The sequence below is a fragment of the Condylura cristata genome, unplaced genomic scaffold (genome assembly GCF_000260355.1).
Source record: "Condylura cristata isolate star-nosed mole 26May11 unplaced genomic scaffold, ConCri1.0 scaffold00023, whole genome shotgun sequence".
Classification (NCBI taxonomy): Eukaryota; Metazoa; Chordata; class Mammalia; order Eulipotyphla; family Talpidae; genus Condylura; species Condylura cristata.
The window spans coordinates 382,260-402,635 of record NW_004567124.1 but is presented as its reverse complement, the minus strand read 5'-3'; the positions used below and the strand labels follow the sequence as shown (position 1 = coordinate 402,635).

At 53.2% G+C, this 20,376-nt stretch overlaps 1 protein-coding gene across 2 annotated transcripts; it reads right to left on the bottom strand.

The window, feature by feature from the left end:
* Positions 1-9,412: 9,412 nt before the first annotated feature.
* Positions 9,413-20,363, bottom strand: LOC101621511 (chromosome unknown open reading frame, human C15orf59). 2 transcript variants are annotated; one of them, XM_004687601.2, is made up of 3 exons: positions 19,505-19,592; positions 18,355-19,078; positions 9,413-10,241 (listed from the first exon to the last, which is right to left on the bottom strand). In XM_004687601.2, the coding sequence occupies exons 2-3, from the start codon at positions 18,508-18,510 to the stop codon at positions 9,519-9,521; spliced, it is 879 nt and encodes a 292-aa protein (XP_004687658.1). In that variant the 5' UTR covers positions 18,511-19,078; positions 19,505-19,592; the 3' UTR covers positions 9,413-9,518. The 2 variants fall into 2 exon arrangements, with proteins under 2 accessions (XP_004687658.1, XP_012584239.1); XM_012728785.1 differs by having other exon boundaries at positions 9,469-10,241; positions 18,355-18,477; positions 19,505-20,363.
* Between the last annotated feature and the right edge of the window lie 13 nt (positions 20,364-20,376).

The following is a 20,376-nucleotide window of genomic DNA, read 5'->3' as shown; positions in this document are numbered from 1 at the left end:
AGCCTTCTCTCCCTGCTCCTCCAATGGAAACCTCAGTTCTGCTTCAGTTTTCTAGGGTTTGTTGCTGGTTTGGGTCTGCCTGACCCTTTGTTTTTATTTTTCAATTTCCCTATAAGAATGAAACCATCTAGCTAGTATTTATCTTTCTGATTTATTTTTCTTAGCATTATCCCCTTGAGTTCCATCCATGCTGTCAAAAATCTGCTCTCCTTGCACAAATCCCTGTGCTACCCTCTCATGTCCAGCCAGGAAGGCACCTTGTCTAACCTCCTCCTGGTACAGATGGGGAAATGGATACTCCTCCCAACACCCCCACATTCCCAGACCAGGAAGAAAACTCAGTATCTATCTGGAATGCAGATGCAGGTAAGGGCCTGGCAGAGAAATTTGGGGAACAGGGTTCTGTCCTCACTCTGCTAGTCCCCAGAAAAGTCTCTTTCTAACAAGAACTGTTTCCATTACCATTGCCTAAAGCCTGAAGCTGCTCTAATTACGTGTCAGGCTGGAGTCTGACAGGAAGCATTTTAATTATTAATTTGAAGTGTGCCGAGCATCGGGGTGGAGGGCTGGTTCCCTAAGCTCTCTCAGGGACCTCATCAGTGACAACTCGGGCTTCCCAGGCCTCCTCCCACTGAGGGAGCCTCTTTCTTGCCCTGGTTCAGGGTCAGCATCTCCCATACATCTGACCACTCCTTTTGCATGGCGTTCTTGTTTTCCTATTTTCCCTAAGTCCCAGGGCACATAGCTTGTGCTCTCACTCTGGAGATGGAGGAAGCTGAGGCCCAGGGAGGCTGGAGGCTCAGCCTGACGTCACAGCATGCAAAGGCCACAACCTCTTTATCATGTCTTGCTTCTGGTGCTGGCCTTCTGCAGGGCTGTCTCCCCCCAGTGAATCCCCTGCACATGTGTGCTTGCTTTGATTTGCTGCATGCACCCGACACTTTTAAGGAGCCATCTCCTGACTCCATTTACACCCAGGCATGGATACACATGCCCCTGTAGGTTCTGGTTGGGATTCTTGTCCTATCTCAGGACAGCCTAAGTCACCCTGCCTTAGGGTGAGGATATCATTTTACCGCTTGACCCCCAGTCAAGGGAGACCCACTCTCTGCTCGTTGGGTGTTTTCTAGATATTACTCTCTGCACTCCCCTGTGCGCCGGGTGTGCTCTTAGCGCACATCATTGTTTCTGCATTCTGGATTCAGGGCCATGAAACCCTAGACTGGGAAGCGGCCCTACGGCTGAATAATGAACTGATTCCCATGTGTCCAGCTGCTAACTTGCTTTTGTATCTCAAAATATCTTCTGCTTTCCTCTGAGCCTCGGGGGTTGAGATGATTCTACTACCCTGGGCTCCCCTTCTTGTGTTACTGGCTGCCAGGCAGCTCTATCCTGCCTAAGCCCCATCCTTTCCCAGCTTGTCTCTGCCTGCAGTCAAGGCTTGCTGCTGAGGAAGTGGCATTCGGCTGTGTCCATGCCATTTATTTATGTATCCTTCCTTTATGTCAGACACATGCTGTGGTTTGAGATAAACATTTGTGCAAATATGTATAAAAGGAGGAACTGTGGGGTAGCAAGGAACCCCGCAGGCACTAGGGAAGCCTTCTCAAAAGTCGTGACATTTGAACTGAGTCTTGAGGATACTTGGTATTTTAGTCACAGATGGGTGCAGAAAACAGAAGCTACTGTATTTTAAGAAGAAGGGGGTTGAATACCATGTAGCAGGTGTTGACAAAATGTTTGGAAGGTTGTAGGCACAGGCTTAAGGCTGGATCTCCATGAATGAGATGTGATTCCAGAATACCCCAGAAACGGCAGAGGAGGAGGCTGCTACCTTGGTCACAGCCAACTGTGGTTGGCTGAATGATGTCCCCAAATGATACCATGTCCTAAATCGTGGAATCTGTGAATGTTCTACGACACAAAGAACGTTGCCGGTATGATTAAGCTAAGGATCTTGAGATGGGGAGATTAGCCTGGCTTATCCAGGCAGGCCCTATTTAATCACAAGAGTCCTCATAAGAAGGATTCCAGAGAACAGAGTCAGAAAAAAGAAAAAGAAAGAATTGGCAGGCTGTGAGCCAAGGAATGCAGGCAGCTTCTAGAAAACGGAAAGGGTAAGGAAAGAGATTCTCCCCTAGAGCCTCCAGAGAAATACAGGCCTGCCAACTTTAGTCCAGTGAGATTGATTTTGACTTGCAGAACTATAGGAGAGTAAATTTGTGCTGTCGTAAGTATTTGAATTTGTGGCCATTGGTTATAGCAGCAAAAAAGAATACGAGGCATAGAGGAGCAGCTCTTGAAACCGCTGGTTGGAGAACTTGCATCCACAGGTGGGTCAGGGTCTCAACTCTGCTGAAAGGTGGTTGCACATCTGGTTTGCTGCTGAGAGCAGCCCAAAGCAGCCATAGGTAGTTTCCAGATCTGCCTGTTGAGTCTTGCCAAAGTGGCTCTGATTGGCTCCTAAGTCAGCATGGAGCCTCAGTAGCAATGGCACAAGGGAAATGTCATTTTTAGCTTTCCAGTGATAGTGGAGCAGCAAGGCCAGTCCTGGGAGGGAACAGGACTGAAAGGCTGAGTGCTCACCCAACTCCCTCAGCCCCCACACACCAAATATAGCGGGATTGATGAAAAACGGAAGTGAGCATTATGTGTGTGGGTAACTGGACTCACCATGTAAACCTTGCTTCGGCCTGGGCACGGTGCTGGGACTTGTCCTCTATGTTCTGAGGTGGCTAAACTCTGCCCAAAGCCCTATAGCCAGTGAGAAAGGCAGGATTTGAACCCAGATTTGCTTGATTTAGAGCTCAATTATCAAAGCACACACAATATTAAGGAGCACTGGGGTCAGTCCATGAGGGGACATGGCCTAAAGACCAGAGGCATAAGGAACTGGGCACTTCAGAGATGGAGAGCAGATTACTGGACTTGCACAAAAGCTGCTGTGTGGGAGTGCAAAGTGAGCAGAGCCAGCAGAGGCCAGACCCTTGATAAAGGCTCTGGAATATTTTGCTTGGTGATTTTAAAGACTACCAGCAATAGGTATGCCAACTTTAACCCAGTGAGCTTTTTCTTCTCTTTCAACGGTTTTAAAAATTAACTTATTTTCTTTAATCATTGTTAATTTCTGTACAGTATTTGATTTCCCCCCTCAGGTGTAGTTCCATTGTTCTCATACAACATAGCACCTGTGATCCACCACCACAGTTCCTTGTGCTCTTTCCTCTCATTTGACCCTTCTCTTTCTCCCTCCCCTTCTTTAGAAGGTCTTAAAGGAAGAGAACGATAAATTGTTTTAAGTATGGGAAGAATGCTTTCTACTAGAGATCAGGGAGAGCATACCTTGCCCACTCACTGTGCCCCGACCCTGCCCACACACTGAGCCCCGACCCTGCCCACGCACTGAGCCCCGACCCTGCCCACGCACTGAGCCCCGACCCTGCCCACGCACTGAGCCCCGACCCTGCCTACACACTGGGCCCTGCCCGTGGCCTCTCCCCCAGTCCCCAGTCCTACTGCTGAACACAGCCTATACCCATTCAGCAGCTAGATATGCCCTTATCTCATTCAACCATCCAAGGGACACTGCTGACCACTTGGGCAATCAGGTGAAGAGTGATTCTCTCAATACACTTGTCCTCTGTTGCTATATCCCTATATCCACAGCCCAGAGCTCACATCTTTTTTTTAAAAAAAAGCCAAAAACAGAAAAGTGTCAGTTTCCTTGTGGAGGATGCCTGGACGAGGTTTGCTTTGCATCTGATGAATGGAGAAGGACTAAAAAGAGGAGGTGGGGAGGAGAGAAGGTGAGTTCCTAGGACATTCAGCTTCCTTTTCCATACAGAAGGGCAATCTCATCATAAACTGGGAGCTTCCTGACAGCCAGAAGGGGTGCGGAACAGGAAGTTATAACCTAGATCTCATTGCTCTAGGAGAGAAATCAGCCATATCCCAGCAGACTGTTACTGAGTGAGAAGATGGCTGAGGAGAGCTGGTAAGGCCATCCCCCACTGGCGATCAACCGACAGGCACAGACAACACTGAAAGGTGGGAGCAGGCGGCTGCAAATCAGAGGAGGCAGCAGGTAGAGCCAGACCCTGCACAGTGGGTAATTTTGGGACATCAGGCCACTCCTCCACAGGCACAGGGAGGGAGCAGCTTAAACAGGAATGTGAGCCGCAGGCAGGTGTATGAACTTGAGTGGTCCTGGCAGGAGTCAGATCTGATCAGGTATGGTGCCTGGGCACAGGCAGTGTTGGTCTGAGGTCACCTACCTCCATCTCTATGGCTGACAGGGCCATGGGCAGGTGAGCCGGGAGAGGTGGGGGCTGGGGTTCAAGGGCAGGCAGATAGGCAGAGTCAAGTTTCCACTAGGATCTCAGCCAGCTCACCTGTAACAGGATAATGGGCCCAGGGTCTCAGTGTCTTTGCAGGAGGCATGTGTAATCTACAGGTAAGCTATAGTGACCTTCACAGGGTCGATTTTTCTCACCAATGTGCTATTGTTGTACTGTTCTTATTTATTACAATGGGTTCCTATCATGAGAGTATCTACTGGATAAGACCTTATGGAGTGCTCTTAACTCAATCTTGGACTAGACAGGAATCCCTGATTCCTTCTCCCTAATTCAAGATTCCTTCTCCCTAAGTCAAAACTCTGAGGGCTCTGGCACCTCTCAAGCCCTGTTCCAGAGGTGCACGCATCTTCCCATCATACCAGCATCACCTGCTGTCACAGGGCTTCTCTGCACTGTCCACTGGATGGCTACCCCAACCACCTTTGTCAAGTTCTACCAGTCCTGCAAATGCCTGTCCCCACTCCCAGACGCCCAAATTCAACTCCATTTCAAGCGAATTCCATTTCAAAGTCCTCTTCTGCCCAGAAGCCTTCCTAGATACATCAGGCTCCAACTAAAGCAGCTTTAGCTCAGATGAGAAAGAGGCTGGGCATTTATGGGGCTGGGATCACCTAGGTTTCCTGGCTGGATATCTGAGAAGGAGAAGGACCTGGAGCTGTTTTGTGTTGTCTATCAGTGCCCCAGACCCACAGGGAACCGGGACAGGTTCTAGTAGTCTGACTCAGTGCTATTAGGGCCCGTCAGCTGCACTGATAAAAGGCAGGGCCTAAGCCCTGATGGACTTGGGCCAGTTCCACTGAGGAAAATCTGGGCTCTGGAAATGTCTCTACTTGCAAGGGTTCTATGTCCCCCAAAATGAGGAGTGTGGGAAGCATGATGAAGTCTAGATGCAGATACTATCTCTGCTCTTAGGAGCATGATTATACTACATGTATCTGAATCTCATTTGCAAAATGGTTATCCATAGACTCAGTTACTTGGAGGGTTGTTATAAAGTAGGCAAGATGATTTACATTAAGTGCCTAATGCAGCAATAACAAGCATCCCATAAACAGTAGCTCTCCCTTAAGTGTAACAACCGCAATGTCGAATTTCCAGTTCCACCAATTTCTGACTGTGCAGACTTTGAACAAATGCCTTGTTCTCTCGTCAGCTCCCTCATTCATCTCTCTCAGGTGAAATGAAAATTGTGGTTCATCTATTTATTTAATAAATAATTATTGAGAACCTATTTTGGAAAGAGCACAAGTCTGTCATTTAGTGTTAAAAGATCCAGCCTAGGGCCTAGCAGAGACAAGGTGGTCAATAAATGTCAGTTTTCTGATACAAGTCCCAGCTGGAGAACAGGAGCAAGAAAGAGAAGCCAAGGCGGGCAGAGGTGGGAAGCCAGGCCCGCCTTGATTTCCCAACTTCCTCTCAGTCCTTTTTCTCTTCTGCAGAAGTGGCCTTACTTTGTCGCTAGGGGTGGAGGATGGTCCTGGGGTTTTAAAATAGTTGATTCCCACATTCTGCCCCTTGGAGGTTATCAGTCCTTACCAATCCTTACCCTGCCACCTATCCTAGAGGTAACAGCTGGACTCGATGCTACCTCTGGCTTCTCAGCATTGAAACCCCTCCAACTAAGCTCTCCTGGCCCCCCGAGCTACGCCAAACTGCATGCTCACTGGGGAGGTGTGTGTGTGTGTGTGTGTGTGTGTGTACATGAGAAACACAAACCCTGACACATGGTAGAGATGCAATAAGGGCTGACTGACTGAATGTACAATGGATGCCCCTCTGCAAATGGGGTTCATCCGCCATTTAGTAAATATTTATTGGATCCCATAGTCCATTCAGTCCCAGACTGTATGTCTTGGGCATGACATTCCATTTAAGGGCAGCTGAGATCTCCAAAGACTGGTGCTCACAGGTTTTGTGCTCTCAATGTCACCCCTGCCAAGGCTGACCTGGATCTCAGGCCCCCAGTCTCCTCTCTCAACCCCAGAGACCAGAGCACTGAATCCACCATGGATGTTACTGTAGCAGATGTTTGAGTGCCACGTGATTGAGTTTGGGGTTCAATCCTGGTGCCATGCTCGTCCTGTGCCCATAGCCAAATGATTTGACTTTCCAGAACCTGTACTTCCTTATCTGGAGAACACCGTAAGATCACTTAACTCATTTGCTGGGAGGAATACATGGGATAAGGCAGATGCTTAGAACTATGCCCAGCATTTAGTAAGTGCTCAGTGAACTTGGGCTGTTCATGACAATCAGGACACCCCTCTGTGTCACAAGGGCTCTCTGGCCTTGTCCACAGCACCAGCTGAGACACATAGTAGGTGGTCTGTGAAACAAGGCTTTGGAAACAGGGAGATTTGATGGGTCACTTTAGGGGAGGAAACCCAGAAACTGGCAAAGGTTGGTGGTCAGGATCAGCAGGGAGGTGCTGTACCAGGAGGAGCAAGGAGGCGTGGAAGCTTCCTCAGGCACAGGGAGCTCTCTACTCACAAGTAACACATTCTAGGGCACAGCAGCTTTGACAGTCACCAGCCCCTCCCTGATAGCTCCATCTGCATTTCAAGTCATAAAGAAAGTCCCTGGAGCCTCCCTCCTGTCAAGAGAGGTCCAGACTGTGTGGGGTAAAATTATGCAGACAGCCAAGTACTTTTGGGGCTTTCCAGACACGGACCCCTTTGCTTCTCTTCCAGGCTATCGTCACACCAATGCTGCATTGGGGGAAGTGCCGGTGGTGGCCCAGGGAATAACTGAGGGACATTAAACTGTGATCACATGTAATCACCAGAGCCAGGATGGGGTGGGGTGACCCAGGAGACTACCTTACCTACCCGGGGTTTCCCAGAGAGCCCTGACTCTGGGACTTCCTCTGTGGAATGGGGACTTTCTGTAGATTTCTTTGCCCTGACTGTTCTAAAGATGAGACTATAAGTCTAAAACCAACCTCACTGCCTGAGAGGAAATACAGGTCTCAAAATCAAACTGGATATCTTTTCACAGAGCTAGGGGAACTATACCTGGGCAGAGACGGTCTCTGGAGGCCCCTTCTCACTTTCAAGGAGGCCAGAGCCCGGCTGCCCCCTGTCTCCAGGGCTACTCCTGGCAGCCACCCTCCGAGCAGGACCAATTGCCAAAGAGCATCCTGGGGCAGATGAAGGGGATTCTGAATACTGGCCCTCAGGCCTGGGCAGGCTAGCCACAACCAAGGACCCCGCTCCGCCCACCCTGGATTTCCACCCTGGAAGCTCTGACTTTGGCCCAGCTCTGTGGGGAGAGCCTCTCACTGAGAGTACTCATCCCAGGCTACCTCCCAGTCTGTAGCCTCTCCTGAGTCCTTCCACGCTGGCTTGCACAATCGCTCTGTCTCCCACTACTGGGGCTGAACAGCACCTTCTCAGGGCCCTCCAGCAGGGATGTGGGCACTACCAGGCTCTCCTGGCACCAATGGAGAGCAGAGAACCCTGCCACAGGTCCTGGCCAGCTGTAAATCTACCTTCATTGGAACGTGTGCAGGGCAGTCCCTGCGGAGTGTTGCCCTTGCCGTGCCACGGCGACCACTTCCCCGCTCTGCGCGCAGGGCGGTAAATCAATGTGCAGCCACATCCCACCTCAAGCTGGCATGGGGAACAAAGGGAAGCAGAAACCCAGACATGGCTTCCTGTCCACTCAGAGCTCCCTACCCTGAGAAACACTGGACTCTGGGCAACAACCACCATAATGTATGTCCTGTGCACTATCACTTATCGAGTGCTTCTGCATTCACCATCTTGTTGAAGCTCCATGGCAGCCAGTGAGGTAAGTGAAGACCATTGTTCCCATTTTATAGGTGAGGTAGGTAAGCTCAAAGAGGTATATGGACTTGCCCAAGGTCACACAGCAGTACAAGAGGCAGGTATAGGCTAGAGGACACCCACTTGTGGGGGGCAATGTAGCTCAGGTAGTGTGACCTTGGGGCAGCTACTTGACCTCTATAAGCCTCAGTCTTGTCATATGAAAAATGGGGCTAGTAATAGTTCTTATCTTACCAGGTTACTGTGAAGCTTAAATGAAATAATGCTATAAAATGTACCCGGCTTAGTAGGGGCATTGAGCTCTGTTCAATGAATATGAGCAATGATTGTGATTATTATCACAAGGATATTTAGGTATGGCCCTGTGTCTGCCACACCCCAGATGAAGTTCTGGGGACCCCAGCTCCCACCTTGTCTCTGTTGGTATCATCCAAGACTGGCTAAGGTAGGCTCAGGTTCCTGGTGTGAAGAAGCAGACTTCTCTCTGGGGTGCCTGCCTGGTGAAGGTGGTCAGGAGTCTGTCCATGGCCCTGGTTCAGAGCCCCATGGTGGCAGTTGCCAGCTTTCTCATTGGGCCTCAGGTCTGCTCGGGCTGAGTCAGGGGTGCTGTCCAAATCTTTGATCCTAGAGGGGATCAAAGGCGGAGGACAAGGCTGAGCATGGGAGCCTAAAGAATTGAGAACAGTCCAGGTTCTCCAAATGTACCCCTGCCCAGCCCAGCCAGGTGCGTAGGGTCTTCAGCGTACCCAGCTTTCCTGTACAGAGACCTGCCCCCTGGGAGCAGCTTGCACCTTCATGTGTCCCTGGCAATGCTGAGATGGAAGGGAGCTTTGGGTGTCTACTGCTACATAGATTTGCCTTTGGGAAGAAGGGGTAGTCCATTTTGAAGTAGAGGGCGTGGGAGTGTAGGGAACCCTGGGCCCAGCCCAGTGTGCCACCCCAGGCCTTCAGTCCTGCAGCCTCCTGAAAATACACCGACTGTTACCCTTGGCCTTGACGCTGCTGCCCTTGAGGCCTGCCTCCTGGCGAAGACTCCCCTTCCTCATGGCCCAGGCCTGCAGTCAGATTCCACCACTGTGCCCAGGGACCAGCAGAAGACCTCTCCCACCCTACTTACATACTTTTGGACACCACCTTCAGGGGCCCTGTGGTAGGCAGGAAGGAAGGGAGGCTGTGGCTACACCTCCTGGGACCCAAAGTGGTGAGTAGGCGTCTCTGTGTCTAAGATGAGCTCGTGACAGCTTCCGGGCCCTCTGGGCCGGATCCTTAGCATTTTTACATTTTATTATGACTGCGTTTGTTTAAATATATATATATGTATATATATATTTATAGGTCTATTTACCCACATCCCCCAGCCCCTCCCCAGCCCCTAGTTTTTGCCCTTCGCTTTCTGTCTGGTAGATGTGTAGGGCAGCACTGTCTGCGTGCTCTTGTCTGACACCGTTTGGGTGCTGCTGTTCCTTGTGACCCTTCGGGTCTGCTCGTGGGCCAAGGTGGGGCCCGAGTGGCGGCCAGTCAGTGGAGAGCGCCTTGACTTGAAGGGTGCTGGAGAGGCCTTTAGGGGACCTGCGTGGGCCTCTGAGCGGGGAGGCTCCGGGGGCAGACCCACCTCTTCCTCCTCCACTTCTCCCTCTTCCTCCCCCTCCTCATCGTCACAGCACAGGGCATGGTAGAGCACTTTGTCACTGAACCGCACCCTCTCCCGTGTGCCCGGGGTCCGCTGGGGCAGCTGACCCTTGGCAGGACCAGTGCTGAAGGCCTCCTCACTGGAAGAGTCCGGGGTCTCCACCCGGGGCCCATTGGGAATGGGCATGCCGCCGTTCATGAGCCGGTAGTCAGGGCCGGCGCCTGGCCGGGTGGACTCGGGGCAATCCACGGAGTCCGAGGGGGTGGAGACGTCCAAGAAGGAGCAGAACTCCCAGCTGTCCGAGAGGATGTCAGCTGTCATGAAGTCCAAGTGGCCCAGGTCAAAGGGGCCGCCCACACCTGCCTTGTCACTGCTGGAGGTGCTGCTCACAGTGGCCGTGGTCCAGTCATCTGGCTCCAGTTCAAAGTCGAAGTCCGAGGTTAGTTTATCGATCTGGCTCACCACCTGGCCAGGGAAGGAGAGAGGAGTGAGAGAGGGCACGCGGGGGCCTGGCACCACATAGGTGTGAGTGTGTCTCACCCACCCTTCTAGTTGATGACATCATAGGATGGTCTCAGGACTTGAGTCACACATCTATGTACCTGCTGCCGACCCAGATTGGACCACAATGGACAGCTCATTCCTGCCACTCCCTATGCACAGTCCCTGGTGCGGGGACACAAGTGTATGGCCTTCCAGCCATTCACCCTTGTCACTTAGACCCTCTCTCCCCCAAAGCCAGTCACTATTCTGGGGTTACTCTGGTGCTCAGTGCTTGCTCCTCTTTTGGTGGAGGGGGACATTTAAAAACTGCTGAGAGAGTCCAGCAAATCCACTCAGTATAGAGAAAGAGGAAATGACTGGGCCAGCGGGGACAGGTTCATGAGGATGATTTTTCCAGGCTTTCTAAAACACCTTGGGCCAGTCCCTATAAGGGTCAGCAATGGGCCCCTGTCAGTATCCACCTGCCCTTTAGGAACAACAGGCTCCTCTCCCTTCCACCATGCCAACCTATGTGCCCAGAGCCTCTTCCCACCTCTCCCTTCCTTTGATAAGTGGTGATCAACCCTGGCATGCTGGGGAAGGAATAAAGCAAGTGTTATATGGTAAGCAATGAGCTACCATCTGCCCTGGACCCAGAGGTCCCTGTTAAATGGACTCAGGGGAAAGCTCAGCTCATCATCCCCTGCCTCAGGGCAGCCCCTCACTTTACCTGGACCACCGTCAGTGCATAAATCAGGGACAAAGACAGGGGAATAGGGAAACTCAGAGACACAGGAGAAGACAGAGAAGGAAGAGAAATAATGCAGATCAAAAGCAAAACCAGCACAAGAGCAGCAAAGCGGAGGGACTGGCAACCAGAAACGAAAGACACAGAGTCACCAAGCCCAGAATGTTCTCCTGGTGCCTCTCTGGCACCCCTCTCCTGGTCAGAGCAGCCAGTCATTGAATGAACACATGAAGTCCCACAATCAACAAGCCTTTACTAAGGACTAGTGCTGTCCAGGGATGTGCTGGGTGTTTTCAAGGACTGGAGGTGGGAGGTGCCCCAAAGTGCAAGAGGAAACCAAGGGTGGAAATGATGAGTCAGGAGGAGGTGGGGTCAGGGCGAAGCCTACTTGGTCCAGAATCAAGGAGTTAGATGTGGGTGCCCTGGTCAGATACTTGCCTCTCCAGATCTGTTTTTCAGTCTGTAAATAAGGAGTTGGGTGAACTAGTTTTTCCCCAAGGTTCCTTCCAGCTCTGAGATTCTAGGACTTTGAGTGACTTGAGAAGTTGTGTGTGGGTGTCATGCCTAGGGATGTCCACTCCCCATGGGTCCCAGGCATGGCAGGACCACTTGGCTGAGGCTTGTAGAAGAACTGGGGGAGACAAGAGACCTGGATTCCAGACTCGGTTTAGATATTACCCTGTGTTACTTCAGACAAGTCACACAACCTCCCTGGACATCAACTTCATTTGCCACTAAGTGACCATGACAATCTCAGCCCTGCCTCCCTCATGAGGAACCACAGGAAGAGCACAGCAAGGGACCCATGGGGGCACTGAAGAAAAAAAAGTGGCATCATCTCCCTCTTTGAGCATATGTGTTATGCTTTCCACCTGTGCATAGAAACTCTCCTGAGATCATAGATGATGAGCCACTGGTCAGGCACTGGGGAGCCGAGATGCCTAGTCTCTGAAGCCTACTGCAGTATGTAGGCAAAGCTGTGTGGAGCCACTGTGGTTTCCGGGCAGGTCATGGGGACTTGGTCTCGCCCTCAAATCTGGTCACCCCTGTCCCAAAATGACCCACCCACCTTGGAGAAGCTCCCCAGAGCTTCTCTAGAAGCCCTGGCTCAACTAAAGCTCCACCTAAGGACTAGCAGGGCCCTGGCCAAGAGCACAGGCTAGCAAACTCAAGTGTGTATCCACCCATCCTCCAGGTCTGACTCTGTAGGCCCCTAGGTGGGGGGGTCCAGAAGATGCATTTCCAATATGCTCCCAGGTCCTCTGCTGCTGCTGTTGGTCCAGGATGTGGTCTGAGAACTACTGGCCCTGGGTGCTATGGATTTACTTCAGGGCATTGGCAGCCTCAGGAGAGGGTCTGCAGTATCCAGGAAAGCCACACCCTCAAATTAGACTCCCTGAGCATCTGCTAAGCATCTGCTGCTGCCTGTGGGTGGGAGCACAGGGGCAGGAATCTGAATTAAATGATTCAGCTAAGGCCAAGCCAGGTCCAGGAGCCGGACTCTGAATGTCCCGCTAGGAAGAGCCACAGTGCACAGCCTTCAGGCCTGGGCATGCTCCCCACCCAGGAAACCCTTGTTGGCCACCTGTCCAGGAGGCCTGTACAGCTGGACCTTCCTCTTCTCTACAGACTTCTGGTTGCATCCTGGGTTCAAGTCGAAGTCTGCCGTGTCGTGGCTAAGGGACGAGAGGCAGACAGTTTCCCCTACGTCTTAGTCTCTTCTCAAGCAGGAGACAGGGATGTAAGAAATAAAGGTGCTTTAAACTCCAGAGTCAGGACAACCAAGTACAGAGGAACTTGGGCTCTGGCACCAAAGAGGTGTCCAATCCTGGGCTGCTATGTGGCCTTGGTCAAGTTACTTGACTTCTCTGCCTAAGTTTCTTCATTAAAGGAGAATCCTAGCAATACCAACATGGCATGGCTATTGTGAAAGTTTAATGACTTTCTGCATGGAAAGCATGTAGAACAATACAGACAATGCTATCCACCACTGGGCACTAGTATGTAACCGACTGGGCCCTGGCATCAGGCTTGAAAGCTGGTGGGAGTCAGTTCTTCACCAAGGGACTAAACAGTCTGATGTGGAGATTTCCAGGGTCTGTGGCAGTTCCACAGGGAGGTATTCTCTGATGTCTAGTTGGGAATGGGGTCCTTTCTACTGGGCCCTCCCTGGTGGCGCAGCGGGTTAAAGCACTGCACTGAGAATCTAAAGCCACTTCCGCATGAGTTCGATTCCCGCCTGCCCCGGAGGTGACCACATGGCGTGGCAGACCTCTCCTGATCCACCCGCTGCTCCCCTCAGCAGTGTGCTTCGTCGATCTGCCTGTTCTGCTCCCCTCTCTGTCTCTGGTGCAGCCTCTCACCGCCCCTGAGCCTGTAGCCTGTACCCCGGTTCTGTATGTACAAATAAATAAATCTTTAAAAAAAAAATCCTTTCTACTATTTATCATGGCCAGTTTTATATGTTATATATTATAGTGTAATTGATGTCTGTCTCTCCACTGGACAGTGAGCCCCATGAGGGGACTGGGTCAGTCTTGCCCACCATGTCTTCTTAGCTTGGCACAGGGATTGGTATACTCTATAAAGAGAACCATCGAATGGGCGATATGTTCAGTTGGAGGGTGTAATAAATACTTGCTCAAGGTTTCTTTTCCAAGAGTTCCACAATCCTCGTCACCCCTGTATTGGTTACCCAGTCTTCCCTCCAGCCCTGCGTGCTCCCCTCTCCAAGGAGAGTGTTCCCTAAGGCTCCTGGGCCAGGACAGACGACCAGAGTCCTAGAACCTATATCTCCTGTCCTCCCCAGTCTCTGGTCCCTTCACCTCACTTGACAAGCTGCCACCTCATTCCCTCCCTCCCAGTTCCCTGGGCAGCTGCTTACATAACTGGGGATTCTGCATTATTTATGACCAGTGATTATTTTTTAATTCTGTGATTACGTTATTTATTGTCTTCCGGGGGAGGGGGTGTGTGTGCTGTGGAGTTGAAGAGCGTGGGGAATGAGGTGACTGTGATTCATGACTCTCATCCTGCAATTTGGCCTAATTGGCCTGGGAGCTTGGATCTGTCCAGAGGAGGAGAATGCAAAGGGGAAAGGAGGAAAAGGAGGCAGGGAAAGAAAAAAAAACCCACAATGAGAAGAAAAAAATCCGCACAATCTTGCTGAGCTGCGGGTGATAGCGCTGACCCACTTTGGCACAGCTCCGTGGTCCCCAGCCTCTCCCGCTCCAGCTGCTCCCTGGCTGGGTCACATTCATCCCATGCCCGCGTGGCTCTTGGCTTGCCCTGCCTACCTTGCTGATGGGGCTGCACAATTGGGCAGACAGAGAAGAGGGTGCTAAAGGACTGCTCCCTATGGAAATTAGGGGGAGGTGGGGAGGGTGTGAATAGCCCTGGACATTCCAGCTGCAGAAGGTTGTGTCCTGCCATTATCCCTTGAGGTGTTTGGCCAAGGAGGCAGTTGTGCCTATAAGTGACATTCTACCCAAGAGTCACTGACCATAGGGGGTATCAGTGGTCAGGCCTGAGTCACCTTTGATCCCCCACGCTGAACAACAGCTGGGGAGAAGGAAAGCAAGGAGGAGGAGAGTCAAACACTGCTCAAGGCAAGCTCACACTGGAGGGCCAGGGCGAGCTACTCCTGCCTTTGGAGTCTCCTGATCACTTGGCATGCCAAGCACTCTTGTTCCTCAGGACCTGTGCACCGACTCCTCTGGCTGCTGGAAGACTCTCTTCTCCATTTGACTTGTATTCTCACTTCCTTAGGTTTCTGTTCACAACCTATCTTGTTGGGGAACCCCCTTCTCACCTTCATGATTGTCACTCTCCAGTCACTTCCCCTGGAAAGGATGAGGGTTCCCCACTACTGGAGAAATGGAAGGCTGCCAGCGAAGATGTCTGAGTCCTGGCTCTGACCTCCCTGATCACAGCTAGGAAGCTGGTGTCACACCAACGAAACAGGGCCATACACAAAATAGTCATTAATAATATCTAACAGAGAGCTAGTTTTGTGTCCATCACTGTGCTCAATACTCAATACATTTAATTCTCACACCCTGGGCTCGGGGGAATGTGTAGAGCTCAGTCTCTTCATTTGCAGATCAGAAAACAGAAGCACAGGTGATAAAGTAAGTTCTCCAACTTGACCCAGCTAGGTGCGGGTAGGGCTGGAATGTGAACCAGAGAGGGCTAGCTGCAGAGCTAATGCTCTCAGCTCCAGGAGGTGCTGCCTGTCTAAATGAAGAGCCCCAAAGCCTGGGCAACTTACAGAGTCTGCTGGGATTGGCCTGGCATCCTGGAGTTTTAGGGAGCATGGGAGAGATGAGGGCTAATGGCCATATTATCCCTCCGCAGCGCGATTTTCTGCTCTCAAAACACTTCGAATCCTTAGTTCCCCCAGTCTTGAAACCACTTTCTTCCCCTACAGGATGGAACTTGCTTCCATCGCCTAGGGAGGCAGCGGTGGCCAGGCAGCTGCTTATTATAGGAAGGCATGGGAGAGGGTACTCCAACTCCTTAGAAGGGTGAGTAGCTACTGACCCTCTACCACATGTCAAGCCCCTGACAAATTCTTGTCAGTTCACTCAAGGTGTGAATTCTCATCATCTCCATTCCAGAGGTGAGCAGACTAAGGCTCAGGGTCGGGAGGAAGGGCATCAGCAGCATGTCTCTTTCTGTGAATTTCGGCTCTATGCTCCAGAGGGTGAGGAGGGTCTGCAGTGACCCCTGGTCTCTGCAGGCAGGGAAAGGGGTGCAGCAGATGGATAAGGATGGCAGAGAGGGACAAGACCCTCCTCTCAGCTGTCCTTGCTCTTCATCAAGCATCCTCAGTAGCCCCCCAGCATCTTACAAATGAAACCTGACTTCACATCTAAGTGCTCTGGCCTCTTAACGAGAACCCAGCAGGTGAGCCTTGAGCTGGAGCTGCTTGGGGAGTGGGGTACGATGAGGGAATAATTCTCTGCTCCTCTCTGGACCAGGGGCCTACCCATGCCCTGATGAACAATGCCCTACGGAGTGACTGAAGGGAGTCTGGCAGATCCAGCTTTCTACTTCCCTTGGAGGACCACAGATTCCAGGGGGGTTGCAACCCTCTACCCCAAACCAGGACCTGGCACCCTCAGTTGGACACTCTATTCCTGACAAATTCCTTACTTTGTGCATCTTCTTTTCTGCCTGGACCTCCGGAGCTTCACCTTCCTCTTCTCTGTTCCTCATCCCATGTCCAGATCCTGGCTGGGGGTTGGGGGAGCTCTGAGGTCTGCCCCCCTCCCAGCTGGGTGCCATTGGCAGCGGGCAGGCGGTGGCATACGGGGTAGGCTCTGGTTGCCGTAGCAACCTGCCAAAGTCTTGGGTGGAGGCACATGGTCTACAGGGTGTGTGGGAGGAGGGGAATCATCTCTTTTTGTCCTGCCTAAGGCCTCTGGGCTGTATAGCTTGAAGCTCTGGGAGTGAGTATATGTGCTGAAAAGGGAGGGAGTGGGCACTGAAATGAAGTGCAAATAATATCCTAGTGCTTCTGATCTTATCCCCCAGTAGGCCCCCTCAAGAACATAAGGTATCATGTTTACTCTGTCCAAATGCAGACAGGTCACTCATCAACCCATCTTCTCAAGCCTCAGAACAGACACCAGGAACCTGGGTTCTAGGCTTAGTCTGCCACTGGTAGGCTGTGTGACCTTGGACAAGCCCCTATTCCTCTCTGGACTTTAATTTCTTTAACAGCACACAGACAGGGCTAGTCTGAATGAGTGTGAGGTACCTGGAAGCACTGGATGGCTCTGCTGGAGGGGAAGGCAGATGCCTGAAAGATGCTGGGTTGGGGGTAGACGCTGCTGTGTCACAGACAGCTTAGAGCCATGTTTGGCAATTTCTGGGTGGGCCTGCTGGGTCATAGGCCCCCTGGCCCTCCTGAAGCCTGAGGCAGTGTCACAGAACATCTGACATGAGATAGGGGCTGCTGAGGGATGAGGCGGGGATTATAATTTGCTCCCTCCGCCCTGTGAGGTTGGGGGAGGAGGGAATGCTCAGGGGCATTTCGCTTTTGATCTCCACATTATAGTCTCCAAAGATATTCATCCCAGTCCCTCAATAAAAGCACCATCATCTCTCTTTACTTGAAGAAAAAGCCATTTCCATCTTCTGAGAAGGCACAGCCTGGCTGGCTCTAGGAGTGGACCTTTGGCTGAGGGGCTGCCCTGCTCAACCTCTGTTCCTGCTCAGCACCTTCACACTCCCCTCCACGACAAACATAGCCCCCTTCAAATCTGTTCTGCTCCTTGGCTTTCAGGCCATGCTGGGCTATCATCACTGACAGTCCTTCTTCTTAACCCTGCTTGAACCCGCCCCTCTTCAACCTCCCCCCACTGCTGCCTGGGGAGAATTCTGAGCCCATAACTCCAGTTCAATCACACTTTCTGCCTTCTCTGCAGGGGCCCTGGTTACAAGGAGCTGAAATTTGCCTAAAGCCCACCTGGCTGGTATAATGGCACCCAGCGGGCAAATTCAGGCCAGCAGCTCAGAACGCTGGTCATGCATTTTGGGCTCGAACACAGCCCAGGGAGCAGGACCGAGGACATGTGTACCTCATTACTCCAGCAATGTGGGAAGCAGTAATTAAACTGGCTCCACTTACAGAGACAGAGAGGGACACACATCCTAGGATCTCTCTGTGACTTTTCAGCCTTGGCAAAACAAAACAACAACAACAAAAAAATCAGAATGGTGGGATGGGGATGTATCATCTCCTTGGAGGAGATTCCTGCTCCTGCCAACGCACAAGCCTGATAGCCACCAGCGGTCCTCAAGACCCCATCCCATCCCATCCATGGACATGGAGAGTATAGCTGGCTTTAATTTTCCTAGGATCAAGGTTCTGAGTATATGTCTTATCTCTGGTGGGTGGGGGCAGGTTGGAGAGATGGTGCCCTGAGCTAGACTTTGAGCACTGGGCACTGCCTGTGTAGGGCCATCCACAGTCTCCTGAGGCCCCTTGTGATCAGGTCAGATTCTGCGGTGAAAGGTTAGATTGGGCCTGAGAAGAGTGTTTTCCACTGAGGCTGAGCTGGGATTTGGTCTTCACTGGCCACCTGGCAGCCCTGAGTGCTAACCACACAGCAATGGTTCTACAACATGCTGCCCCAGAGTGTCCGCACCACCAAACCCTCTCCAGCCCCGGGGTTTGGTGAGATTTCTAGCAAAGCAGATCTGGGGATAGGAGATCAAGGGGAAGGAGGCACCCAGCACACGCACGCAGCTTTCTGCACATACAAACACGGATATATGAACACTTTTTGTGCCAGGCACAGAAAAATGGGTCTAGGGTCTGCCTGGTCCCTTACTCACCTCCCGGAGCTCCTTGGCCACCTCCTTGAGCTCCCGCAGTATGCCCTCAAGCTGTCCGATGACCATCTTCATGCGCTGTCGAATCCTCTCCCGTTCGCCACCGCTGCTGGGGTCGTCACTGGGCTGCCCGAGGTCCGGGGTGCCCCGAATGTTCATCCTTCACCAGGTGGCCGCAGGCCTGCCCATACTCCCCCCAGCTGGGCACACACTGCGTCTGCCTCCACGGAGCCCCCCTCGGCCAGGCAGAGCTCCACATCTTAACGGCCCCCCAACTCACCCTGGCCCTGGGTGGCCCTCACCCAGCCCCTGCCCCCTGCCACCCCTCCTCCCCTGCCTCTGGGTGGGGAATGGGACACCCAGAGGGAGACAAAGTTTGACAGAGGGGGTCAAGGTGAGGACACAGGAGGACAGGGGGAGGGGCCTTGGGTCTCAGGAGCGTCTTCCAGGACTTGAAGTCCCAGTGGATATGCTGAGCTGATCTCTGGCTGAGCCTGGACACGGAGGCAGGGGGATGACTCTGCAGGGACTCAGGGTAAGAGATGCCCTTGGGATGGGGGGAAGGCAGCAGTAATCCCCTCACAACTCCTAGGCAGTTGCAAAGGCAGAGCTCTGGGGAAGCAACTGACACCTGCAGAAGAATGGTGGCCAGGGTCTTTCAGGTGTGGAGGGGGTTCCAGATGTGGGCAACTCTGGTAAAGGAGCTCAACTGGAGGAGGGCAGCCCCCTGCAGAAACAGCAAGCCTGGCGTCAGCCCTCCCAGGCTGCAGCACCAGCCGGCAATGCACTGCCTCCCTCCTCTCCCCAGCCTGCACCCTTCCTCACTGGGGATTTATTTTATTTTATTTTTCTTCGTGGGGAGGGGTGATGGAGGCAGATGGTCTACAGTACAGCCCCTCCTTTAGAGGAAAAACAGGGAGTCCCTGCTTTAGAGGCAGAAGTCCTCAGCCTGCCATGGGGCACCCTTCCCTGGTTCTCCTCAAACCACCTCCCCCCCCAGCACTGCCTGACCCCACTGGTTCACCCAAGGGCCTCTTCAGTCCTCTGTCCTCCCTCCTACTGGCCCGAGGGTGCCCTCGTTCCCAGCGGACCCTCCCTTCCCCAGCCCCGCCTTCCCTCAGAACCCCAGCTCACCGCTCGCTCCCGGACTCACCGAGGGTGGGGGCACAGGCCTTCCATCCGAGCAGCGTCGGGGGCCAAGCCCCAAGACGAGGTTGGGGGGCCCCCAAGGCTCCCTAGGGTGGGCTTCTCTCTCTGGACCCATCGGCCCCAGGCCTCAGGGAGGTCCTTAGAGCCGCGGGAGACATCAGGGTGGTGGGAGGGGGCGGGGCCTCCGTGCTCCAAGGATGGGGGACAGAAAATATCTCCCCCAACCCCCGCTTGTGGGGAAGGAGCGGGGGTCCGGCGGCCTCGGATCTCCCAGGCCACAGGTGACCCGGGCTCAGGGCGACCGAGGCGACACCAGGCCAGTCCCAGCGCGTGAGCCAAAGTCGGAGCGATCGGAGGGCGCCGGGCTCCCCTCAGCCCACGCCCCGCATTCCCCAGGCTGGGCACTGTCAGGGGTTCGCTCTGTCCAGTCCAGATCGGCGGGCTTCGCGGGGGTCTGCCCGGCCCTGCCGGAGTCAGCTGGCACCGCTGGGAGCCCGGGACGCGCTTAGTACGGACCCAGGATGTCCGCGCTCCAGCACCGGGGGTGTCCGGAGCGGCCGCGAGGGTCCGCTCAGCCCAGTCTCACGGTCTGCCGGGGGTGAGATTGCTCCCACCGCTCAGTCCACAGTCGGAAAGGTCCGGAACCCGCCGGGCCCCGTGGGAAGGGGCGGTGTCGGCCACCAGGACCTGGTCCGGGCCGGGCCCCGCCGAGAGCGCTCGAGACAGGGGTCCCGGCCGCGCTGGGATTCGCGGCCCGGGCGCGGGCGGGAGCCGATCCGGGCGGAGGAGAGGAGGCGAGAAGAACGCGAGGAGGAGGCGAGGCGCGGGGAAGCGAGGGGAGGGGGCGCGCGGCGGGCCCAGCTTGGCCAGGGCGCG